This window comes from Nyctereutes procyonoides, unplaced genomic scaffold (genome assembly GCF_905146905.1).
Source record: "Nyctereutes procyonoides isolate TBG_1078 unplaced genomic scaffold, NYPRO_anot_genome, whole genome shotgun sequence".
Taxonomy (NCBI): domain Eukaryota; kingdom Metazoa; phylum Chordata; class Mammalia; order Carnivora; family Canidae; genus Nyctereutes; species Nyctereutes procyonoides.
The window spans coordinates 41,195,526-41,221,889 of record NW_026575126.1 but is presented as its reverse complement, the minus strand read 5'-3'; the positions used below and the strand labels follow the sequence as shown (position 1 = coordinate 41,221,889).

The window sequence follows — 26,364 nt, the reverse complement described above, 5'->3', positions numbered from 1 at the left end:
GAATTAGTTGCAAAAAAAAAAAAAAAAAAAAAAAAAAGAGAATGAGAAACAATGTTTTTGGAAACCTTGAAACAATTTATTGAGTTGCTTTATACAAGATTAACAATTTCCATACCACCCCCCAACACCAACATAGTCGCGCCGCACAAAAGCCACAGCCCCTCTCACACCTCAGGAGCGGCTGCACCAGGGACAGCCCCGCAGCCCTGCAGCCCCAGGCCCTGCTCTGCCTGCCGGCCCGCCCGGCCATGGCTGTGGAAGTCATTCACTCTTTCGTTACCACAAATAAAGCATAAACAAGAAAAAGAAATCTCATAAACTCCCCATCAAAGAAACGTTTCCCTGAGGCAAGAGGCATCACTAGATTCCTAAAAATGAGGGTATTCTGCTCCAGCTGCACACTCAGTGGTACATGGGGAGGAGGGAGCGCTGCAGGGAAGGGACCTTGGGTGTCCTCGGGTGGAGAAGCCTGGAGAGTTCCCACTGCTCCGTGTTCACGGACGGCCTCTGCGGCTCTGAGCTCAGCAATACAAATCTCTTCTTTGGCTCTTTTGCTACTACCTAAGACTATTCTGTAAACAAACTGGAAACCCAAGTTGCAAAAAATAGATATAATGAAGGGATAAGGAATCCACTCTAGCCCGATGTGAAACACATGTTGGTTCTTAACGTTTAAAAAAAAAGGAAAGAAAGGAAAACAAAAAAGAAAAGAAAAAAAGAGCAGAGGCCTAGCCGGACAGCTGACAGAGGTCTTGCTCCGCTGGAAACCAGGCAAACCTCTGCATGACTGTGAGTTACTGAGCGCTGTACCCTGGAAGGCAGGAAGCAAGAGAGCTGCCTGTGTCCACACAGGTGTACATTCTGAGGAGGCTGATTACTCGTAACATATTTGCAACCACTTAGCCAAAGCAGTCAGTTCAGACACACAGGGTGGTACACACTTCACAGGACAGGCAAGGGCTTTGACCATCCTTGTGAAGCAGCCACTGGCTGAGTGTGCTCCGGGATAGCTGTCCTAGTCTGTCTCTGACGTACTCTTCGAGCTCATTGGCGCACCACCCTTAAGTCAATGCACAGCCCTGTTGCCTGGAGAGCTCCAGGATGGCAAGGCTTATTTCTACATGGCAGATGCTTCACAGAGGCCTGTTCCTGCAGCTCTGCCTGAGAATGGTTTCTAAAGAAAACAAACTGGAATGTCTGTGACTTGGAACCCCTCATATCCTTGGCCCTCAAAAAGGTGGAGGGCTTTGGGGCTCTGCAGTCCACCTGTATGAACTCTGAAAAAAAACAAAATGGGGGCCCTGGCTGTTGGGACCTGGGATTTGGGGCCCCAGATGACCTTCAAGTCAGGACAGCACAGATTATGATGTGCAACTGTAAAAAACTCAAATTAGCTATGTCTTAAATACAGACATATCTTTTAAAAAAGTCTTCATCTGAGATCCACTCAGAAGGCTGAATGGACGTGTGTCTAATTCTCCACCATAAAGGCACTGGAATTATGTCTTACTATAATATGACATGCGAAAAGCAGTCCCATTCTATCCAATGCGTTAATGGTAATGATGAAATCTGGACCAAAATAAGTGTCTTTAAAAATCCTGTCACAACTATTGAATCTACAAAGGTCTTTTTTTTCTGAAAGAGCTTCATTGTCATGTTCAGCAGAGAAGCTGGCCCCCACCACAACGAGCAAACATTAGGTGTTCTGAGTACTTTTCAAAAAAAAAAAACAAAACAAACAAAAAAAAACACAAGTCTCCCAGCTGTGTGTTAGCCTGGATTTTTGTCCTGTTGAGCACACAGCCTGAGGATGGGACGGACACCATGACCACCCAGGGATCCTGCTGTGGCCAGGAGTCCCTGACCAGTAGGGCACTATGAGGTACTGTGACCAAAAGCCAGGGGTCGGGTGGATTTAGAGCACGTGTGCCAACTGCTCCACCCTGACACCAGAGCTTCGTACATGACCCAGCGTGCACCCCAGCCCAGAGTTGCCCCTCCAACGATTGTCCATGACAGAGCCGCGGAGCCTGGAGCACCAGGCCAGTCAGTGCCTCTGGAGAAGCCCAGGGCTGCTCCCCTAACAGAAGGCACATCACAGTGCCAAGAGACGCTCCACTTAGCACTCACACCTTCTCCAGAAGAGAACCAATCGGCAGAAAGAGCATTGCGATTATCCAGTTTCTGAGACCTACTTGTTCAGCTTCTGCCCAGACCTAAGTTAGTCGGGCCTTTCCTCTGAAGAGGTCACAATTTCCGTGGTACACCAGGCCCTTTTCCATGAAGTTGAGAAGCATCTGTAAAAGAATAAGCAAAAAACAAACAAACAAACAAACAAACAAACAAAAAAAAAAAAACACAAGTCTTTCAGGATCTCAGATTCCCTTAAGGAGGCAGTAACAAAACCTCAAGGGAATCACTTAAATAGCAAAAGCCCCTGAACGCTGAGTGTTCTAGGGGGCTCCAATGAGCCCAAAAACCCTTGACAGAGAATGAGTGCATTGCTACTTGCAGCAGCTTGCAGTGTGCATGGCTTTCTGAGCACTGTGAAGGCAGCTGCTTGCTGCATGCCATGCGACCAGAGCGGCTTCTGTTCTCAGCTGCCACCACCATCCCCTGGAACGCTGGACTCAACATTGAGGCCTAGAGACCATGCTGCACTCAAGCAGCAATGAGCACTCTCTCAGCATCAAAACCCTCAGGTCCTACAAAGACAAGTTCAAAGGCACTAGCATTCTGAGTCTGCAGGGGAAAGAAAGCAAAGCAGACACAGTCACACAGCTGAAGTAAGCATGCAGTGTTTTGTTTACAACCACTCTATGTAATCCTCCAACCTGAAGAAGCTTTAAAAGAGACAGAAATGGCACAAGGTTTTTCTTTGCTTTTTCTGAAAATACCACAGACCAACACCCATGTTTCCAATGGCTTTTCAATTATTTTCTGTTTCAAAGTGTGACATTCCCCAAAGCAAGCAGAGGCAATGCCATCTTTCAAACCACAAACTCTCATCTACGTGGCTCTATGACCCCCACATTATCCTCTTAGCTACAGCAGCAGCCACTAGTTTGCAGAGTAAGTCCACTGCAATTACTGCTTCTCTAGAGGAAAATAGGAGTCACTGTTGGTATAGGCTTAGCCCCTTGCTTCCTTTCTCTAAAGCAGCAAAATTTCCAGTTTGGAAATTTTCAATCCATTCTTATACCCAGACGGCCTCTGGCATTCACTAGGAACACATCAGCCTCAGGACATGGGGGCCAGAGACCCACAGCAAATCTGGAGGCAGACACAGATTGGGAGGCATCAGGCCACAGGTATGCCCTTCCAGGCAAGCTCCCTGTCTTCCTTCCACCCCACTACCTGTGCACCAGGGCTACCCCAGGCTCAGCTTCCTGAAGAATGGCTCTGCCATGACTGATGTAGCCTTCCTGGTCCTCTCTGGAGCAGGTCTATCATAGTAAGAATAGGAGGCCAAAACCAAAATCCCATGAAGCTTCCTGCCAGTGTTCCATTAGGTACACTTGAGAAGCAGGTTCCATTCCAGTACAGGGTGAGACCAATCACTTACTATGTACTATGAAGGTTACCAGCTGGGGCATCTGTGCTGCATACCACACCCTTTTTCTGAAATCCACTGATCTACGGAGATGAAAAGCAGGAAGAGAAATGGAATACTGCCCCAGGTCCTGCTGTGCTCCTGAACATCTGCCTTCACCCCCAAACTTAACTGAAAGTTGCTCCTGTCTGGCACACATGCTGGCATCACGGGTAAAGGTCCCTCCTAAAACATTGCCACTGTGACCTCACTGCTGTTTGGGGTCTCCCTTTCACTTAAAGTTTTGAGAGGCTTCTGTTAGCTGGCAGCACCTGGAAGGTGTAGCAGCTTAAATGCAAACGCTTTTCAGTGCCCCAATTAGCCCTTGGATAATAGCACCAATGTAAGCACCAAGTTTAGCTCAGGGAGTTCCCCTGCCTTGAACACAGGCCACTACCTCCTCCCCTGTGATCACACAGGGTGAGGTTGACCCAGTGGCAGTTCCAAGTGGGGAACGAGGGGAAATTTCAAAGGGGAAGCCTGTGTCAGTTTCTGAGTACCCAAAGAGCCAGAGCCTTTAAGGACAAAGCAGGACAACACAGTAACAACGAGGTGAAGACACTGAACTTCCTGGCAGCAGACAAGGCATCTAATGGGTGGGGAGCAGAATAGCACATTGTGTGCGTGGCACTCTGATCACCTGGCAATTACCTGGCAGACTTTGCGGGATGTGGGTGGACACGGCAGCGTGTGGGAGAGGCGCTGCACGGGGTGGGCTGGAGTGCAAGCCAGCCAGGAGACCTGAGAAAAAACAGGAGGGGAGAAAAGAACAAAACACACACATTGAAGACAGGAACAGAAAAGCTGCTTTGGTGGCTGAGATCCCAGACAACCTACTGGACAGGTTCCGGGTGAGAACCCCACGGGGAGGGGGTTCAGCATGGTTCCCAGGAACTCTGCCCATGGTCACACACCAAACAAACACAGGAACCCAGCACGTGACAACAGAACTCATCAATCATAGCACAGGCACTGAGGAACCTTCTGTCCCTCCAGGATGACGAGAGGAAAGCAACACTTACTATGGTTGAGGCCGTGGTGGAATGTCCCAGGAGCAGGACCCGTGACAATGGCATCCTTGGAAACCCCTGCTTTGGCAGAGGATTCGGCGCTGAAGGAGAGCACATGGAGAGGAAACTGGGAGATGATCCCCAGGGAGTTGGAATTCATGGCTCCGGGCAGTTTCGCGCTGCCGGACTTGTACGATGCAGACAGCAGATTTAAGGGCGAGGAGCTGGCCAGCAGCACAGCCCCACTCGTTCCTTTCTAGGAAAGGAAACACAGCACGGTCAGAACGCCAGTCCTGCCCGCAGCTCACTCACAGACCAGAGCTGGTAATGGATGTGCAGGGTGGGGACCCACTGGTAACTATCCCTTAAGAAGGTGAAGGTGTCCCCTGCTCTGTCGCTCCAAAGGAAGGAAGAGGAGTCTCTGACCCAGCATGGAATGGCTCCCAGGACAGTGTTCATTTAAAAAGCCGGGTATAAAATATACCTTTGTGCGAGAAAGGAAGAGTATCTCTTGTAGACAGCAAAACAGATGTAGGCATACACAAATGCTTATGTGTCCATCTTTATATACATAAAACACATATTTGTATGTGTTGATCTTTGTTCTTAGATAGAAGCAGGAAAAACCTGAAACTAAGGAATATAGTTACCTTGCAGGGGTGGTAGGAGCAGGACACAGGCAGATGAGACCTTTCTGAACATACCTTTCTATAGTTTTGTCTTTCTAACTACATAGTCTTTTTTTATATGTTGGAAAAGTGAAAACAACTGCTCTCTCCCATGTTCCGAACCTGCATCCAAACTTCTGTAATTACCCACAGGCAAGCCTCATGAACCACTGTACTCTGTCAAATTGCCTTATCTGACCTACAGAGTCCTTTAAAACCCAACCAAAACAAACACTCTTCCAAGATACTCATATTCCTGGGGCATGAATATCTCCACAAAACTGATGATCTGAGAGGTAATGACATTTTCATTTACTTGTTTGGACAGAAGGACAAGTAGGAGGCTATGAAATATGAAAGTAGTTTAACGGCTCGTTCTATGCCACCCAGGATCCCTGCAAACCAGTCCTTTCCTTCTGCTCATCCACAGGAGAAGTTTCAGGATCTCCTGGGATTCCTACCACCAGAAAAGTAAAGACCTGAAAACAGGAAGCCCAGTCCTCCTTCCAATTTCCGGGCTCACTGTTCCTACCTGACCTTCAGTGTCAGATCTCACTCTCCGACCAGGGCAAGGCAAGCGGCCCTGTCCACAAGACCCATGAGGGGTGGGCTGCTGTGCCAGGACACTCACTGGCAAGGAGGTAGACGATGTCACGCTGCTAACTGCGCTGGACTTCAAGGAGGAGGTCAGTAGCTTTGCCACTCCCTGGGTCCCACCGCTGGAGTCTCCATTTGGACCACCTGGAGGGGCCACCAGGGTCAGCTTCTGGGAAACAGGTGGTTTTTTCACTGCAGAGCCTGGGACAGGTCTGCTGGCAGACTGTCCTGTGGAGGGAGGCTGTACACCGGGGAGCAGGTTCCCGGAAGTAGAGCTCTGGACTGGTGTTCCTCCAGAGGAAGAGCTGCCAGAAGAAACCCCATGTTTAGAGACAGAGCTGGCAAAGGGACTATTCTTATAAGATGGCCCTGAAGAGCTGGCTGAGTGCTGTTTTGCTGGATGGCTCAGGGCGGTGGAGGACGAGGCTGGGGTCTTATGCGAGTTGCTGCTGGAGGCTGGTGTGCCTCCTGAAGAGGCCGGCGTGGAGGGATGGAAGCTCTGGCCTTTGGTTGCTGTCTTCACAAGCTGGAGGAGGGAACGATGGCACTGTGGGGAGGAAGGCTTTGGGCCCTGGAGCTTATTGACAAAAGGAGCTGGAGGGGTGAAACCCTTTTGCTGTTGAGTGCCTGCATGAAAAACTTTGACTTGGGGGCCAGGCACAGGAGCTGCTGCCTGGGGTACATGAGACGTCCGTGGCAAGCCATGGTGCTTTGCTTTGGACTGGTGCACTTCTGACAGGCCCTTGCTGAGCGTGGCCTGACAGGATAGCTCTTTGTAGCCAGAGCTCTCTGGTTTTTTCTCCTGAGAGGACTGCCCCAGTGCCAAAGCCTGTTCAGCCAGAAAATTGAGGGGAGACTGCAGAGAACTGGAGGTTGGCGGGGCAGAAGGGCTGGGCTTTGGAAAGTTCCTCTTCTCTTCTGAGCACCCGACACCCACCATCTTCTCTGCAGGTGCCTTTGAGGGTGCCGGCAGTGGGAACTCAGAGCCCCCACCTGCTCTGCTGTTCAGTACAGCCAGTTCCTTAGACACCACCTCCAAAGAGGAGGCTGAATTACGGATCAAGTCCCCATCCAACGAGTCCTCCAGGTTGATAGGAGCAGGATTAGCAAGGCTGCCAGACGCCTGGGTTGAGAGCTCCCTGTTTGCAGCCCCAGTGCTCAGGCCTCCTCCTGGGTGTTCTGAAGGCAAAGGCAGGGGGCCACCAATCTGGCCTGATGGGATGGAAACCTTTTTATCAGGCTTAGTGGATGATTCCTAAAGGAAAATAGAAATTCTGATGTTTAGAAATGTCCAACAATGCCAACACTGGCCTTGCAGTGAGGATGCAAATGTGAGAACACCATGAGGCCCAAAGATCCAGGTTTTCTTGTACAATCACAAAACAAGAGAGGAACAGAGCAGTTGCCGTGCCTGCTTCAACTTGAAAGTGCTAAACTCCTTCACCCTCTCTGGTTCCTAGTTGGCTGGCTTGGCTTACCAAGCATACTTTCTTGCTATGTACATACTCACCCGCAAAGAAACCTTCTCTCTCTTTTTTTAAAAAATATTTTATTTATTTATTCATGAGAGACACAGAGAGAGAGACAGAGTCTCGGAGAAGCAGGCTCCATGCCGGGAGCCTGACGTGGGACTAGATCCCGGGTCTCCAGGATCACATCCTGGACTGAAGGTGGCGCTAAACCGCTGAGCCACCGGGGCTGCCCAAACTTTCTGTTTCTGAAAAAGTAAAAGGCTCAAGCAAAGAGATGGCCTCACACTGTGTCAGAGTATTCCCAGTTGCAATCAGAAAACGAGGCGTGGCATGAGAATTGTCTTAAGTTAGCTTTCTTTTCCTCCTTGGTCTTCTCTAGCATCTCCTCAGCTCGGTGCAAAGGAAAAGTCCTGTCATAGGAGCGGAAACAGGACCTACCCCATCACTCCCACATCCCAAGTGCTTAATGCAGTTTGTCTTAGACACTGTAGGAGCTTCACAGATACTTAAGAATATAGAATTGACACAGCTTATTCTCACGGACTGTTTATATATGATCATGGCACTATAAAGCCTCATGAGCTATTAAAAAATTTTGGTAAAACAGCAATTCTTACTACACTGAAAAGTTTCTGCAAGGTCTAACATGGTTTTCAGTCTCTGTTCTCTAGCCACTGTATTACCTTCCATCCCTGCCAGGTAAATACAACAAAGGCACCTGCCCTTTCCAGTGCAGCTCCAGGCTAACCTGCACCTGGCTAGCACTGTTCTGCCATGAGGAGTATCCTCACGCTAGAAGACTTTCACATCTGCAGGGGCTCTTCACTCCTCAGAGAGCGGTCAGGAAGACTTCATTTGAATCCTACAAACACCACCAACAACCCAGAAACAGTCTCCTAGAACTAAGGCTGGAAGGCACTAAAGTGGCCCAGCTCAGGTCTCTGCCCTGCCAACTTCAGGCCCCTGCAATGGGCCAGGCTGCCTCTTGGTATAGCCTGAAGAGTACCATCCTGAAGAGCTGTCACTCAGTCCAGCACAGCTCAAGGAGCTGCTCTGGTCACCTGAGAGGTTTCATATGTATGGCTGAAGAGAGAGGAGAATTCATGACCCTGAGCAGGCTGACTCACCTTCATCTTGATTTTGGAAGAGGCCATGACTTTCTTCTTGGCCCTGTTCAAAGGAATGAACACAGAAAAGGGTTAGAGGAGATCCACAAAGGAAGTGAAAATAACAGTAGTTCTTGAGAAAGTACTGAGACACTCACAGGATTGACGTCAGATGCCCATGGCCTCGTCTGCTCTCCTTAAACAGAGTCCTGAAACAGAAAGAGAACACTAAGCAGTCTGCATAGACCCCCCTGAAGGCAAGCACTCTGCTTCTAGAGCTTTCCTAACATCCCTGGTACTCAGTGACTATTATGCCTTAAATGTCAGTGGCCTGGTGAGCTTAATTTCTAGTGAGAGAGTCTTAAGTGGCTACACTGGCGACTCAAAAGCAAACAGTCTAGAGTGACCCCAAAAAACTATGGTTCTGTCCCCAAATTTCTCATAGTGATTTCTCCCCTAAAGGCAGAAGTGATTTCCTTGTTGCTGATTCTCATTCCTTCTAAGAGTCAAATGTGTAATGACCATAGTTTCTCTTTTTCTAGGGAAACACAACAAAATTTTCTTTATGCACCTCCCCATACACTTTCAGAAGTTCAATCTGTAAAGAAAAGAGCAAGTCCACCTAAAGAAGGGATACAAAGAAAGGCTCCATGTCTTGATTCTAGGAAGATGGTACAGTAGGAAGCACCAGGAACTGTCAACCCACCTGGACACCAACTACACTAATAGAATCTAAAATAATTATTTTAGGCGTACCTGGGTGTGGCTCAGTCAGTTAAGCATCCAACTCTTGATCTCAGCTTAGGTCCTGATCTCAAAGTTGTGAGACCAACCTCCGCATTGGGCTATATACACTCAGCGTGGAGTCTGCCTGAGATTCTCTCTCTCTCCTTCTCCCTCTGCCCCTCTCCCTGTTCACACATTTGCACTTTCTCTAAAAAAAAATAAATCTTAAAATAACTATTTTGGAATTCTAGAGTATGTTGAAGGCTTACAACTTACAGGGGAGGACCTGAAGAGTAAACTGCTGTCAATTCTAGCTCTTAGCACAGTTGCAGCCTCCTGTCCCCAGCCCCACGTCAGGCAGCTGCACACATGTCCCCAGAACAGTTTGCCCACAGCTTGCAGGAACTTGGGAGGTCCTCCAAGTACTGGGAACCTCTGCTCTGATTGCTGCTTTTCATCACAGAGGTACAGACAGAGATGGGCAGCCACTGCTGTCTCTCCCCACCCCATGGCAAGCCCCTGCCCCTTTGGCTGAGGTGACTTCCAGTGGATTTGAAAAACTGTTGTCCTTTACCCTCCTTCAATCTTCACTTTCTCACTTTTAGGAGACAGATATTTAAAAACAGAACATTCAAAACAACTGCATATATGGGGGAAAGTGAGAGAGCGACTGCCTGTGCCCAAGCAAGGGCTCAGATAAGACCCAGGAAGACATTAAGTTTACACCACAGGCTGATCTCAGGCAGAGAGACCACCCACAACATTCACAAAAACAAAAATATACAGAATGGGGACAACAGTTAACAATACTGTATTGTATATTTGGGTTTTTTTTTTTTTTTTTGTACTGTATATTTGAAAGTTGCTGGGAGAATCCATCTTTTTTTTTTTTTTTTTTTTAAGTAGGCTCCAATGTGGCGCTTGAACTCATGACCCAGAGATCAAGACCTGAGCTGAGATCAAGAGTCAGACACTTAACCAACTGAGCCACCTAGGCACCCGGAAGATAAAAGTTCTCATCAAAGAAAAGAAAAATTGTAACTATGTGAGGTAAATGATGATCCCTAGGATTTACTGTGGTAGGCATTTCACAAATATCAAATGTAAAAACATTATGTTTTACACCTGAAACTAATTCTACGTTGTATGTCAATTATATCTCAAAAAAAAAAAAAAAAAGATAAAAATAATAACAAGAAAAAGTAAACCTGGGGGAAGTGAGAGAATCTGATTTCTGGAGTTACCACGTTCAATTCAAATCTAGTGTTCCACACACATGCATAGAAAAAAAAAAAAACATAAGGCAAACAAACAAATAGGAAAGTATAGGCTGTTCAAAGGAAAAAAAAATACCCAGAAACTCTCTCCAAAAAAGATCTAATGGCAAATATATTAGACAAAGATGTTAAAGCAATGGTCTTACAGATGCTCAAAGAACTACAAGTAGATGTAGAGAAAGTCAAGATAGATTGTTGTGAACAAAACGGAAACACCAATAAAGAGACAGAAAACCTAAACAGAAACTAAGAAGAAATTCCGGAACTTAATAAAAGTATAATAACAAAAATGAAAAATTTCCTGGAGATACTCAAATACAGATGTGTGCAAAGAGAAGATAATGGAAATTACCACAGGGACATGCAGGGCACCATCTCTTGGACCACATGTACACCACATGCTATAGAAGTCCCAGAAGGAGAAGAGAGGGCAGAAAGGGCAGAGAGAATAGTGGAAGAAATATTGGCTAACGACCCCTCAAATCTGATGAAAAAGATGAATGTAAACATCCAAGATGCTCAGTGAACTCCAAGATGAACCCCACAGAGAAACATTGTAATCAAACTTTTAAAACAAAAAGAATCTTGAAAGCCCAAAGAGAGAAGTACATCATCACTTAAAATTATCAGCAGATTTCTCATCAGAAATGTTGGGAGGCCAGAAGATAGTGGGCAAATATACTCAAAGTGCTGAAAGAAAAGGGCCAACAAGAATCCTATATCCAGCAAAACTGTCCTTCAGAAGTGGGGGATCTATGAAGACACTTTGAGACAGACAAAGGTTGAAGGACATTGTGATCATTGGACTGCTCTGCGGGAAATGCTCAAGGGGGCCCTGTGCAAATAAAATGACATCAGACAGTACTTTAAAGCCATGTGAAGAAATAAGGATCTCGAAAAAGTAAATTTAAGGGCAATTATAAAAGCTAGTTTTCTAAGATTCCCCAAGTCTCAGTTAAGTGTCTGACACTTGATTTCAGCTCAGGTCATGATTCCACAGTTGTGAGATGGAGCCTCCCAGAAGGCTCCACACTCAGCAGAGTCTGCTTGAGATTCTCTCTCTCCCTCTGCCCTTCCTCCTATTTGCATGCACACGCGTTTTTTTCCTCTCAAATAAATCTTTAAAAAAACAAGCTAGTAATCTCCTAACAGTGGTTTGTAAGTGAACTTTTTACTTTCTACATGATTTAAGAGACTAATATAAAGAAAAAAATAGCAATTATTAACATAAAACCTAATATTACTATAACTTTGGTTTGTAACTCCAAATCTTGTTTTCTACATAATCTAAGACAGTAAGGCATTTAAAAAAATTATTAGCTTATGTTCTGGGGCTCACAATGTATAAAAATGTAATTTTGTGCTATCAGCAACCAAAGCGGGGACAGAACTGTACGGGAGCAGCGTTTTTATAGGTCATTGAACTTACAGAAGCAAGCCCTTCTTTATCAGTAATTACTTTAAATATGAATGGATTAAATTTTCCAATCAAAACAAAGATTGACAGAATGGATAAACACACATGATTGAATTCAATTCTGTCTAAAGGAACTGACTTGAGACCCAAAAACAAAAACAGGTTGAAGGCAAAAGGATGGAAGAAGATATTCCACACACACAATAATCAGAGAGAGAGAGCAGGGGAGGAAGCTATGCTGGTATCAGACAAAACACAGCTATGCTGTGACTATCATAAATAAATAAAAATTAAAAAAAATAAATAAATGAAAATAGCTATTCTACTTAAAAAAAAAACAGCCTTTAAATCAAGAAAGATTACAAGAAAAAAAAGAAAGATTACAAGACGGGGCACTGGGTGGCTCAGTGGTTGAGCATCTGCCTTTGGCTCAGGGCATGATCCTGGGGTCTGAGATTGAGTCCCACATCGGGCTCCTCATAGGGACCCTGCTATGTCTCTCCTTCTGTCTCTCATGAATAAATATATCTTAAAAAAAAAAGAGTATAAGACAAAGGACATTATGTATTAATAAAAACTTCAAAACAGCAAGAAGACACAATAGTTATTTTTTTTTAAATTTATTTATGATAGTCATACAGAGAGAGAAAGAGAGGCAGAGACATAGGCAGAGGGAGAAGCAGGCTCCATGCACCGGGAGCCTGACGTGGGATTCGATCCCGGGTCTCCAGGATCGTGCCCTGGGCCAAAGGCAGGCGCCAAACCGCTGCGCCACCCACGGATCCAAGAAGATGCAATAATTATAAACATTCCTATACTGGAAGCAAAAACTGACAGAAATGAAGGGAGAAATAGACAATTCTACAACAGGAGTTGGAGAATTCAGTACCCATTCACAATAATGAGTAGAACACCAAATAGAAGACAAATAAAACAGCAGAAAAGTTAACATAGTAAACCAACTAGATCCAACAACATATACAGTACACTACCCAACAACAGATCATTCTTCTCAAGTGTACATGGGACATTTCCCAGGACAGACCATATATTAGGTCACAAAGTAAGTCTCAAGAAATTTAGACTGAGGCATCTAGGTGGCTCAGTCTATTAAGCATCTGCCTTTGGCTCAGGTCATGACCCCGGGGGTCCTGGGATCGAGCCTTGAGTCAGTGGGCTCCCTGCTCAGCAAGGAGTTTGCTTGTCCCTCTCTCTGGACCCCCATCACCACCACTGTGCGCTCTCTTGTTGTGTCAAATGAATAAAATCTTTAAAAAAAATATTTAAAAAGATAGATATCATACAAACTATCTTCCCTCACCTCAAGAGAATGTAGTTACAAATCAGTAACATAAGAAAAACTGAAAAATTCACATAATTGTGGAAATTAAACAACACACTTTAAAATTTTTTATTCATTTATGTATTCATGATAGACACACACACAGAGAGAGGCAGAGACGTAGGCAGAGGGAGAAGCAGACTCCCTGCAGGGAGCCCAATGTGAGACTCCTCCCAGGACCCCTGGGATCACAATGGAGCCAAAGACAGATGCTCAACCGCTGAGCCACCCAGGTGCCCCAACAATACCCCTTTTAAACAATCAATGGATCAAAGAAAAAAATTCATAAAGGAAACAAGAAAATACTTAAAAGATGAATGAAAAGGAAAACACAAATATACCAAAACTTACAGCGCAAAGGATGCCAAGGGGGTACTATAGCTATAAACATTTATGTTTAAAAACAAGAACAAGAAAAATCTCAAATCAACAACCTGACTTTACAACTTGTGCACTGATGGTGGAAATGCAAAATGATATAGCCACTATGGAAAACACTGGTGGTTCCTTGAAAAATTAAACATATAATTATCACATGATCCAGCTATTCCATTTCTAGGCATAAACACAAAAGAACTGAAAGCAGGGTGTTGAAGAGGTATTTGTACACCCAATTTCATAACAGTATTATTCACAATAGCTAAGAAATGGAAGCAACCTAAGCATCAATCGATGCATGGATAACCAAAATGTGGCTTACACATACAATGGAATGTTATTCTGTGCCTTAAAAAGGAAGGCAATTCAGGGGATCCCTGGGTGGCGCAGTGGTTTGGCGCCTGCCTTTGGCTCAGGGCGCGATCCTGGAGACCCGGGATCGAATCCCATGTCGGGCTCCCGGTGCATGGAGCCTGCTTCTCCCTCTGCCTGTGTCTCTGCCTCTCTCTCTCTCTCTCTGTGACTATCATAAATAAATTAAAAATAAATAAATAAATAAATAGATAGATAAATAAATAAAATTAAAAAGAAAAAAGAAAAAAAAGAATACCAACAACATTAAAAAAAAAAAAAAGGAAGGCAATTCAGTAATGTGTAATAAAGACAAATCCTTGAGGATATTATACTGAGTGAAATGAGCCAGTTCCACAAATTCTGTATGATTCCACTTTTTTTTTTTAAATTTTTATTTATTTATGATAGGCACACAGTGAGAGAGAGAGAGAGGCAGAGACACAGGCAGAGGGAGAAGCAGGCTCCATGCACTGGGAGCCCGACGTGGGATTCGATCCTGGGTCTCCAGGATTGCGCCCTGGGCCAAAGGCAGGCGCTAAACTGCTGCGCCACCCAGGGATCCCCTGATTCCACTTCTATGAAGTACTCGGATGAGTCAAAATCATAGAAAGTAGAACAATGATCATAGAATCTAGGGTGGGAGGATGTGAAGTTATTGTTTAATAGGTAAAAAACTTCAGTTTTAGAAGAAGAAAGGAGTTAAAGGGATGGATGGTTATGGTTGCACAACAATGTAAAGGTATTTAAGATTTTCTTTTTTTAATTTATGTATTCATGAGAGACACACATAGAGAAGCAGAGATATAGGCAGAGGGAGAAGCAGGCTCCCCAAGGGGAGTCCAATGCAGGACTCGATCCTGGGACCCCCAGGATCACACCCTGAGCCAAAGGCAGACCCTCAACCACTGAGTCACCCAGGTGTCCCTGTAAATGTATTTAAAACCACTGGACAGGGCAGCCCGGGTGGCTCAGCGGTTTAGCGCCTGCCTTCATCCCAGGGCGTGACCCTGGAGACCCCGGATCGAGTCCCACGTTGGGCTCCCTGCATGGAGCCTGCTTTTCCCTCCGCCTGTGCCTCTGCCTCTCTGTCTCCTGTGTATTCTCATGAATAAATAATAAAATTAAAAATAAGTAAATAAATAAAACCACTGGACAGGGCAGCCCGGGTGGCTCAGGGGTTTAATGCCACCTTTAGCCAAGGGCCTGATCCTGGAGACCCAGGATCAAGTCCCATGTCAGGCTCCCTGCATGGAGCCTGCTTCTCCCTCTGCCTGTGTCTCTGTCTCTCTCTCTCTGTGTCTCTCATGAATAAATAAATAAAATCTTTAAAAAAAATGATGGTAAAAATTATTTTAAAAATTAAAAAAAAAAAAAACCCACTGGACGGTGCACCTAAGAATGATTCAGATGGTAAAGTTTTATGTAAAGTGTATTTTCCCACAGTGGAGGAAAGGGGAGAGCACAAGCTCCAGCCAGCTTTCCTATCTGTGGACGGCAGTCATAGTTCCTTCACATGGAAAGCTGCACATCACAGAAGTTCAGCCCTTAACTCCAATAAGCAGTCAGCCTGATTCTCGCCAAGTAAGACTTCTGTTCAGAACAAGAAGATATTTCCAAGATGAATCTACCTCTCAACTTCAATGGGGAGCCATTATCTCAAAACAGGTAAGGGCAGACTGAGGTGAGATGTGCATACCCGAATTCAGAGCTGAAGTGGGACAAAGCATGACAAAGACAAAACCCCACAGATAACTTCCTTCGTCAAGGGAAGAATAAGAGCCATTCACAGCAACCAGTACACTCCTAACCACTCCAGTAAGGCTGGAGTTGACTCAGCTAGACAGTGACTCCTGAGTTAAGGGACCCTGTTGGCCTGGCAGAACAGAAGCACTCAAATATTTCTGTACTGCAAGAACGCTCCACCTCATCACCACACTGACCATACTGGCTGCTCACGGCCCTCACCTGGCCTGCATCCAGCCTTTGGGCCACAGAGGTTTGACCTCAGCATCCAGAAAGGCCTTCACATAGTCCTCCCACGACTGGGTCTTATTGTTCCTCTCTAGATCGTAGCTCTCCAGTTTTATCTTCACCACGTGGCAAAGCAGCTCCCTGAGGGGTAGACAGAAGTCAGAAACTTCAAACTATGCCAAATGCTTCTTTTAAGGTTTCAATCATGTGCTTTCAGCAGCCCTGATTAAAGTAAATGATTCTAACCTTCATTAGAAACACAGGAACATGCTCAGACACTGGCCCCACAAACCCTCCAATGAGGCAAGGTCCCAGTTTGGGCACACCTGATTTCATCATTCCACTGGAACTTCTTCCGGGGTCCCATTATCCTCCTGCCCCCCTTTTCCTCATCTTCTTCCTCATCAGAGCACATCCGTTCCCTCTGCTCCTTGTCCTTCTCCTCTTCCAGCATCCTATAGTGTGAATAGGACCAATGGGACCCTAAGGTCACTACCACAGAAGAACTACTTCCTCCCACATCCACCGCCTCCCCCCTGCCCAGGCTTCTAAGAGAAGGTGAAAATGCTGCAGAAGAGCAAAAAGTCTCATTTACAAATGTAATAATGGGGGGGAAAAAAAGAAAGAAAAAAGAGAAGAGGCAGAAGGATGTCATGTGAGAGAGATGGAACACACTTACTTAGCGACCTTGGCTTGTGTGTGCGCCTGACATTCATCCTGGTACTTGGCCATCTGCTCTGGCATTGCCCTTCCAATGGCTTCCTTAAGCTTCTGGAGAGGCTCCTTCAGACGCCCCCCCTGCAGAGAGTAGGACATATCATAAGATTGGTTCATGCATCACTTCTTAACTGAGGATACACTACTAGTAATCACACGAAGGCAGGACAACAGCAGATGTGCATCTGTGAAGACTCAGTCACTCTTTCCTAAAGCCAAGGGACTGCACTCCACAGTCACCCACCTGTTCGTAGAGGTGAAGTTTCCGAGCACGTTTGACCAGGGTGTCCTTGCTGCAGGGCAGGAATGAAGCAAGATAGGCATAGACCCCAGAACGGATTTGGCTACTCAGCTCTCGAGTTTGCACCTCTATGCTGAAGAAGAGAAGAGAGTCATCAAGAGCCCGCAGCTCACTGGAGCTTCTCTCATCATGAGGTCACCCTACCGCAGAGAGGAAAACTAAGAGCCAACAACAGATCAAACCTTATGCTGTCGGTCACGCAATGTAACTAAGTGACCAGTGCAACAGATCCCCAGCAGTCACCAAATCAGAACTCCCACACCTGATAAACTTGGCTAGGTACAGAGGGTCAAGGCCCTCAGGTCAAAGACAAGACCAACTCAAAGGTAGTCAGGAAAACAGAACCTAGGAGAACAAGCTCTGAAGTACTAAATTTCACCAATAAAAAGAACATAAGAGTTTTCAAAATGGAAAGTGATTGAGTTTCTTTGTGTAGACAGGAAATACTTTCCAACAGTGTTTCCTTTTTTTCCCCAGTTCTATCCCTAATAAGGAGGTGAGGGAAATCCTCACCCCTCCAGGGTCCCCATCTAGATGAGCAGAAAAATATTTGTCTTCAATCCCTTGATCTATTTGGCAAGCTCCAGTAGGCTATTGTTGGCACAAATCTCTCCTGTGTGCTGACCCTCAGGTGCTCTCTATAGTCCAGGCTTCCTGACCCAGGAGGCCAAATCCCCATGCCGGTCATTTGCTAGAATATCCTCAAGCCTTGACAACTGTTCTTACATGTGCAAAATCCTCAGTTGTTGAGCAACAAGCTTCCTCTGCTAAACAATGCAAGAGAGAAAGAAGCTGGTGAAAAGCTGGAAGGACAGATATCGAGAACCTGGTTTGGATTTATATGTGCAGTTTCTTTGCTTTTTAATCTCATACATACAGAGTAACATCTCAGAGGTTCAGGTATCTGGGAGATGTGCCACAGGATATTTATACACCCTAGCCTTGGGAGCAGAAGTGAGAGCGAGAGGAGAATGATCCCAGGAGAGTAGGCTCCTGTGGCTCTACCAAGTTAGCTCTTATTTTTCTGGATTCTCAAAGACAGGCAAGCAATACTTTTTCTCTCTCTAATCTCCTACTTGTCAAGAAATCCTCTTCCAAATGGCCATGATTATTATATGCATCGTTCTAATAACACCCGCTGCCTAAAGTTAGTAAGGTCTGTCATTTCCTGGAGACAAGTATTTGTTGTACCCAACCCCCCCTTTAAAAAAAAAAAAAAGCATAAACAATAAAAACCATTTCTTCCTCTCATAGGTGGCCATTGTTAAGTAGTTCAAGCAGCGCTCATTTCCCCTAGCCTGCTCCAGCCAGGCACGGTAACAGCAGATCCAGAGAAACCAAAGATACTCACTCCAAGAGGGTGCCATTAACATCCTGGGTGAAGAACTTCTGTCTGCTCTCTCCTTCAGCAGCTCTGGCGGCCTGGTTCACAGCAGACAGTAACATCGTTAGTGCACTCTTCCCACAGGACTGCACACTCACCCACAGGCACCAGACCAGTCAGTCCCTACAGAACACCTGTCAACCTGATAAAATCCTCGCTGTGCCCTTCCCTATTCAGCCCTAATCCCAGATTAAGTTCACCTATGATCACTATGCGCTCCCCAACTGGTATATCCAGCTTTCTCAAATGCTGCTAAAGCATCTATGGACTGTCCATTCCTCCCGGGACTGGAGACAACAGTCACAGGAAAGACAATCATACAGAGTCAAGGCAATCAGGATATATTTGATTCAATCAGCTAGTTAACTCCTGTTAACTGTAAGTCAGAATTTCCATACGTCCACAGTACAGAAACAATTAAGAACTTCAACGAAATTACAAAATTCAAAGGCCCTTATCCCTCTCACCCCTAAAAAATAATAAAGTGCTGCTTTAAGCATTTAAGTACATTGTAACTCTTGGGAAATCCAGAATCTACTTACAGTGTATCACAACACAAACTCTGTTACCCAGACCATGTGAACTACTAACACACCTTTCTACTACTGACACAAGTAGCACAACAGGCTACTATATCGTCTTCTGCTTCCCATGAGAACGCAGCAGCACCCTGGATGGCAGCCAGGGCAGGCAGCCAGGAGACGGAGTACGTAAGTCAGGAAAGCAATCACGGAAAAGTCTGAACCATGGGTTCTCATATTTGGCTTCATGTTGGAATTACCTGGCAGCTTTCCCCACTCTAGAGCAATCGTATCCGAATCTCTGGGAATGAGGCCCAGGAATCCGTTTCTTTAAAAGGAACCCCTGGTAACTCTAATGTACAGAGGGGATTGAGAACAGCTGATCTAAACCCAAGAGTTGCTGGTCCAAAGGCTTGAGGCAAAATAAAAATCTAAAATCAGGCTTGATATAGAATAATGACCTCAAACAAAAGCAATACAGTGATTGTCTAAAACAAATGATCAACTTCTCTGAGATTGCAGAGACTGAGAACCACCTTCCAACCTTCCTATCACCCTATTTGCCTTCCCTCATCGTACCCTCTGGGTCCTCTTCCTACCTCTGCTCTCTCCCTGTCTTCTCCATTAACTCCTTACCAGAGATAGAGCTCAAAGTTCTATCTAAAACTATCTCCACCCAATACCTTTTCCTTCACAGCTTCAAAATAACACATAATGCACATAGATCTCTAAAATCTAAACGTCTTGCCCTATACCCTTTTTTCTAAGCTCTGGATTAGACTTTCCAGTTACTTCTGTGAATGGATGATTCTCTGGTATGGATACTCAACTTACCCAAAACCAAACCCACTAGCTTCTGCTCCTCTTTCTGTATTTCCCACTTCTAATAACTACACTCTATTCTCCTGAAATCCTTCCACTTCCTTCTTTAAGCCGTTAGGCAGCTCTCTCCAAGCCCAGAATCAAACTGAAACTCCTTTATGTGGCATTTATGATTCTGCAGGATCTGGCCCCAGCAAGCCACTGCAGCTCTGGTCCACCATGCTCCAGCAGGTAACAGACATCCAACAACTCTTTGTCCATCCTCAGCTCTGTGCCCTGGCTTCCTATAAAGTCCATCTCTCTACTGAGCCTGGCCAAATCTGTTCCCTCCAGTCTGATTCCTATGTACCCCAAGAAGCTTCTCTCTTCAAAGCTGGCTGTCCACCTGACAATTTGCTTGGCCAAACATCACAGAGCTTACCTCATTCTACTCTGTCCTACAGCCAGGTGTTTACATGTCTACTTGTCCATTTATAGCACAAGCCCATGGAGAACAAGAAACAAATCTTATTTGTCAATTTATTTCCCACAGCTGCCTGTCATGTAATAGTAAATGTCACCTGAGTGAATTAATGAAGGAACAAACAGGTATTACTGAAAGAATGCAACCAGAGGAAGAAAGTTGGAACAGAACTTGCAGAGGATATGCAAAACTCAAGCTTCTGCAGACCCCTGGAAGTAGGGAGAGAGGGAAGTGCAAAAGTCCAGGATGAAAGGGGATGAAATGGATGGATGGGTGGAAATGAATAAGGGGCATGACTTTGAATCCATTCATCTGCCAATTTCTTACATTTTCAGGATTCAGAATTCGGCACTTCAAATGATCTTAGCTTGAGAGAAAATAAAACTGAGTCATTCTTTTGCTTAAGCTTACACACTGCTACTTATAAGATCCAGAAGTACTTCCACATTAATTCAATCTAATCCACTTTGATATGTATTTCAAATGCCCACTATTTGTCAGGCCTATCAACAAGCTAAGGGTTTCTTTCAAATTTTATTTTTAGATGTCAGCTGGTTTTCCAATGTGTCAGAGGCTTTCTAGCTATATACTTTTTAAGAAGATTTTTTATGATTGATCCTTTTGAATTGTGTAGGCCATATCCCTGAGGGTCTGGTTTTATCCTGAAGATAATTAGTCAAGTGCTATATTTTAATTTTTTTAATATTTTATTTGAGAAAGATACACAGAGAGAAAGAGACAGAAAGCTCATAAGCAGGGAGAGGGGTAGAGGGAGAGGAAGAGAAGCAGACTCCCAGGTGAGTGTGGAGCCCGATTATGGGGGCTCAATCTCACAACCCTAAGATCATGACCTGAGCCAAAACCAAAAATCAGACACTCAACTAAGCCACCCAGGCGCCCCTCAAGTGCTGTATTTTTAAATAAACTTAATTAAAAGAACAATTGGATTTATATGATAGTCTTCCAGAAATAAGTGAGGTTCCTCAACCCTAAGAAGAGACAACCTTGCCTAAGGAGTTGTATAAATTGATCCTAGATTAATTAGGAAATAAAGTTAAACCAAACAGCTCAATCATGCTGATTTATAATAGTTCCAATAGTCCTTTAATGAGGTGTTTCAATTATAATAAAAGCCACTTGCAGCCTCTCAGCACCTAGATCAGAACCTTATATACTGTGCCTGTTTTTGCTGGTATAATTCTCTTTTTAAAAAAGATCAAACAGGGATCCCTGGGTGGCACAGCGGTTTGGCGCCTGCCCTTGGCCCAGGGCGCGATCATGGAGACCCGGGATCGAATCCCACGTCGGGCTTCCGGTGCATGGAGCCTGCTTCTCCCTCTGCCTGTGTCTCTCCCTCTCTCTCTCTGTGACTATCATAAATAAATAAAAAATTTAAAAAAAAATAAATAAAAAATAAAAAAGATCAAACAGATTAGGTTTGGTTTTTTTTTTCTACATTTCTGTCCTTGGATCCAGGTCTCCCTGGATTTGTGATGCAGGAATTCTAAGTCTATAGGAAGGTAAGCTGTGAACAGGTAGAGTAGAAGACTGGGTTACATGGGTCTCTGTTTCTTTTCTCAGTAGTTCCCATTTTATGCTTGAGTCAACAGACCTGGGTCATCTGTATGGACCAGGCTGAACAGTTGCTAAACTACATCAAGAGAAGTAACCTGAAGGTGGCAACACATCTGAACTTTTCAACAACCAAGAAAAAGGCACAATTTAAGGCATATTAAGTGAAGGCAGGGTAAGGCTATCAAATCAAATCACTGGATACCTTGGAGCCCATAAAAATGTGCAGTACAAGGGAATAGGAAATGAAACACGAACAAACATAAGAAGAAAACAGTGACCTTTTTTTAGACATCTACCAGGGCAGCCTTCTTGGTGTACCTCTCTAACGTAAGTTTTCAAATAGATTTTTTCGAAGTTTTAAGCATCACATCTAGTTAGAAGGTAAATCTGCTTTTGCTTCCCACAGCAAAGATTGCTCTCGAAGGGACAGATACATACCAGATTAGAATCTGTTTACGGGACTGTGATAGACAGCAAACAGGACCTCAGATCCCTTCCCTCCCAGTACATGCATTGGGCCTCTAATTTCCCAACCCTCAAACCTGGTTTGCTCCTGTGACTTGCTTTACCAATAGAGTGGGAGAAGCGATGTCAATGCACAACTTCTACGGCTAGATCTTATGGGCCTTGCAGCTTCTACCTTCAGTCTCTTGAAATGTTGCCCTGAAACTGCCATACCCTGAAGAAACCCAGGAAGAAAGATCAGAGGAGGGAGAGGCCGGATGTCCTGGCCATCTCAGCCATCCCTGTGGTCCAGCACTCAGCCAACTTGCCAGCTGAACATAGCCCCAAGAGCGAGCCAGGCAGGACCAGAAGAGGAACTGCCCAGCTACCCAGAGTCAGGAGAAATGAACTGCTCTTTGAAGCCCTAAGTTTTGGGCACTTTTTCAGATAATAGTAGAAACTGATCCATGTATCATCTAGGGCCAAACTTTTAAATGTAAACAATCTTATAAAAATAAAGAGGAAAAAAGGATAGTTAGAGGAATGAAATATAAAGTGAGAAACATATAACACTACTAATGTTACAGTTATGTACATCAAATTTAATTTAAATTTTAAAAACCAATGTCCAGTTCAAGATTGAGGACAGGATTCCTTATTAAGGATCTAAATATCCATGAGTGGCTTCTGGAATTGTATGCAAGTTTTGTGTATGTGTGCATTTTTCTCCTGGGAAGAATAGCTTTCCCAGGAGATTCTCAGTGAGGTCTGGGTTTAGAGCACTTGTGCACACATGTGGGGAGGCTCCAAGTGCCCAAGCATAGGCCCTGGTGGGAATGGAGCACCTGGGGATCCTTTGGAATGGCATTAAGTAACTTTCCAAAAATAAGCTTTCTTTTCCATGCAACCATCAAAAGTGATGAGGGGTTTATAATAATATTTATTAAGTGAAGAAAGCAGGAAACAATTATTGACAACTATAATTACAACTCCATAAAAACATACACAGAAGCTAAAAAAGAATAAGCAAATTGAAAATAGTTTTCAGATTGGCAGAATGATGGGTAATCCCCACTTTCTACACCATTTCCCAGAGTTTCTTAACACTTTTGTAGTCGAAAGGCCAGGTGATGACTAAAGTATTGATTTCACATATGAACACTGTTATTTTCAGTATGTCAATTTGTCCTGGTTACCACTTCCCACCAAAACCCAAGCTACCTTATCTATGGGATCCAGAACCCTGTCTCCATTGTCCCAAGAGAGAACTTGGCACAGCTTGCTCAGAGTCCATCCAAATGGACTCCAGAAAGCAAGGCTTTCTTGAATCACAACCCAATGCTGTTTCATGTTAAGCCACTTTGTTTCCACTGAATTTGTCCATCTTTCCCAAGAAATTGAAATAATGAGTCTAAGTTATCAGACTAAAACACTGCCTATGGTGGGGGTAAGGGACACATCCAAGAATGGTTTTGACATTTCTCTAAAGAAACGACTGGCTACTGCCACATATATCTAACTCAACTTACTTAACAAGACTTTCAGATGCTAAAAAACAATTTGATTACAAACTGGAAAATTGAGAAGAACAAGGAGTAATTTTTTAAAACATAAATTCTAAGAGCAAACACAGAACAGTACGCTCAAACATGTCAAGTTCAGATTCAACTACTTCCACCTTAATGTCCTATTAAGGTATACTCTGAACCCCTGACATGGCACAATTCATTTAAATCATCACATTAAAAGAGAATACTGCACATGGGCTAACGAGGAAGAACTAAAAATCCAAGTAAGACATTTGCTTTACTTTGTAAGTTGTGCTTAAAAATTTTTTGGAAACAAGAAAATCATTTGTAGCAGTGGTTAACATTTCATCCTGCCCTAAAACACAAGAGATATTCCACACCTAACAGTGATTCTGAAATCCTAGGAGAATCACTGGCTTAATACTTAAGCTACAGAGTATAAATGCCACCAGAGTTGCACCATAAGTCATGATGCCCAAGGTAAAGCGTTTTTTTAACTAAAAGTCATCATAACTAACGACCCATGCTTGGTTTATGGTCAGCAATACATTACTGAACTGACAGTTCTTAGCCCTCTAGAAATCAATTCCCAATCGCCAATGGCTGCTATCACTCCAAGACTGTTGCTGTTTTTTTAATGGTTCACGGGCAATATTAAGGTTCACTCCTTTTCATTTATCACACCTTAGGCATTCCTGTACTTACTACCTAACACTGATGATTGGCAAGTCCAAGCGGCAACTGAAATGCAGTGGCAATTAAGCACACACATTCTACGTGTAATATTCATCTGCAAAGCTTGTGTGAGTTTTCCAAACCTTCAAAAGATTACTAAAATGACGGATCTGTGCCTCAGCTGCCTGCCACCAACATTAATATCAGTCTATTGCACCAAAGGAAAGATATTTGTGAGGAAGAAACCGATAGGCAGGAAATGGAAAGAGAGAAACTCTCCCCAGAAGATTTTTCCAGTAATGAAAGAACCACAAAAGGTCTAAAAGTGATGCCTGATGCGCAGAGCGTACAGTTTCCTCACTTGGGGGGAGAAAAGAGCTCAGAAAAGCTTACACTGAGACTGCCAATTCACTAAGGGTTGCTCTGGGCAGCGAGCTTCATGTGGTGCAGAACCAGCGTCAATCTGCCCAAACCGCTTCCAGGAAAGCCCGGCCACTCTGTGTCACCATACCTGAGCCAGCTCCTTAACGCGCTTCTCCAGGGGTGCAGGCAGGCCTTCAGGGAGGGAAGAGGGCTGCCTGAATTCCTGGTCCAGTCCCACCCCAAGGGAATCGCTCTCATCATCCATATCACGGAAAGGGCTTCCTTCTGGAGACTCACTGAGCAGCTGCTCCAAGTCCAAGTCAGTCAGCGAGTCCATGGCAGTGGCCGCCTGGAGCAAGTCGTTGTCAGAAGTGGAGCCAAAGAGCGAGAGCAAGGGGTCAGAGGTGCCCTCCAATTCCCGCAGGCCCTGAGTTTCCGCCGATGAGACAGCTACAGGTTTATGGTCTTCGTCCCTCTTTCTCTGAGCCTCTTTCTCCTTCTGAAATTTCTTTAGCATCTCTTTAACACTCAAAGCCCCAGAATATTTCTTTTTCTTCTTCTCCTTACTGGCATTGAGGGCTGTGAAGCTGCAAGCAAGGAGGAAACTGGTTAGGAGGGCTGCAGTACACCTCAAAAGGGAAATTCACAAGAGACTGCCCCTGCTCCCAGCGCAACTGTCTCCAGGAACCTAGTCACAAAGCCACCCTGTTACTCCTCCTCCCTCCTCTTGGCATATGGAGCTCCTTCTTGCCGGGACCAAAGCTTGAGATTTAATACAGGTTAGCAAAACAGTGTCACAGAACGCTAAATATCCGATGTGTTTTTAAAAACCACTGCCAGGCTGAAATAAAAGGTTGCGAAAAAGGGGAGGGGGGCAAGAAAAATATTTAAAGGGAAAAGGCAGGAGCAGCAGAGAGCAGCAGCAACTTGAAGGGCAGCTGGGGTGAGACGAAGAAAGCAGGACCACAGAAGACAAAGGGACATGGCAGAGACGGAAGGAGAAGTGGGGCAGAGGAGGGGTGCCCAAGAGAACAAGGAACATCAGCAGTCACACAGTGACAGAAATAGCTGCCAAAGCTGACAGAGGGACAGAGAGAACTCCAATGTCTGACACACAGAGATGTGAGAGCACTGACTGCCCACAAGGGCACCGTGGGAGGCGTGAGGAGGAACGGAAGGCCAGGCCCTGCTGCCTCTTCTGAAGCTGTGAGGAGGAGGGCGCGTCAGCTCCCAGGTGTCCTGCCCTAACAGTTCAGATTTATCCTAGCAAAGCAGCTGCTGCCTCTCACCCGGCTTTGGAAAACTTGGACTTTTTCGATTTCTTCTCCTTGTCATAAGTGTCATCTTTTTTCTTCTTCTTTATCTTCTCACCACCTTCCTTCAACTTCCGCTTCTGAGAATTAAAGACAAGGCACAGTTACACGGCTCCCTAACTCAGGGAGCAAGTGCACTACACAGCACTGGCCTTGCTCCGCCCAGGGTACATCCTGAGAGCTGTCTTACTTCCTTCAAGAGCAACAGCTTCCAGATTGGTCCCGGACCACAGACCTGCAGCAGGTCAACACAGTGTTCCCACTGACAGTGTCTCCTGGAAGCACCCAGGGCTGAGGCAAGAGGCCATTCTGTAGCCTGAAACTTTTCTCGTTCAAGTAAGCTG

The 26,364-nt window shown here is 44.9% G+C and overlaps 1 protein-coding gene across 2 annotated transcripts in view; it reads right to left on the bottom strand.

Annotated features, from left to right (window-relative positions):
- Positions 1-60: 60 nt before the first annotated feature.
- UBN1 (ubinuclein 1) overlaps positions 61-26,364 on the bottom strand; it is a 37,883-nt gene continuing 11,579 nt past the window's right edge. The window contains exons 6-18 of one of the 2 annotated variants that reach the window (XM_055340113.1): positions 25,997-26,100; positions 24,856-25,294; positions 18,283-18,353; positions 16,875-17,004; positions 16,593-16,711; positions 16,240-16,368; positions 15,908-16,054; positions 8,607-8,657; positions 8,470-8,512; positions 5,806-7,125; positions 4,618-4,861; positions 4,247-4,336; positions 61-2,300 (exon numbers count right to left, since the gene is read on the bottom strand). In XM_055340113.1, the coding sequence (XP_055196088.1) occupies positions 2,251-2,300; positions 4,247-4,336; positions 4,618-4,861; positions 5,806-7,125; positions 8,470-8,512; positions 8,607-8,657; positions 15,908-16,054; positions 16,240-16,368; positions 16,593-16,711; positions 16,875-17,004; positions 18,283-18,353; positions 24,856-25,294; positions 25,997-26,100 (2,937 nt within the window). In that variant the 3' untranslated portion in view covers positions 61-2,250. The remainder of the gene's footprint in view (positions 2,301-4,246; positions 4,337-4,617; positions 4,862-5,805; positions 7,126-8,469; positions 8,513-8,606; positions 8,658-15,907; positions 16,055-16,239; positions 16,369-16,592; positions 16,712-16,874; positions 17,005-18,282; positions 18,354-24,855; positions 25,295-25,996; positions 26,101-26,364) is intronic. The other variant, XM_055340114.1, reaches the window with a different exon arrangement.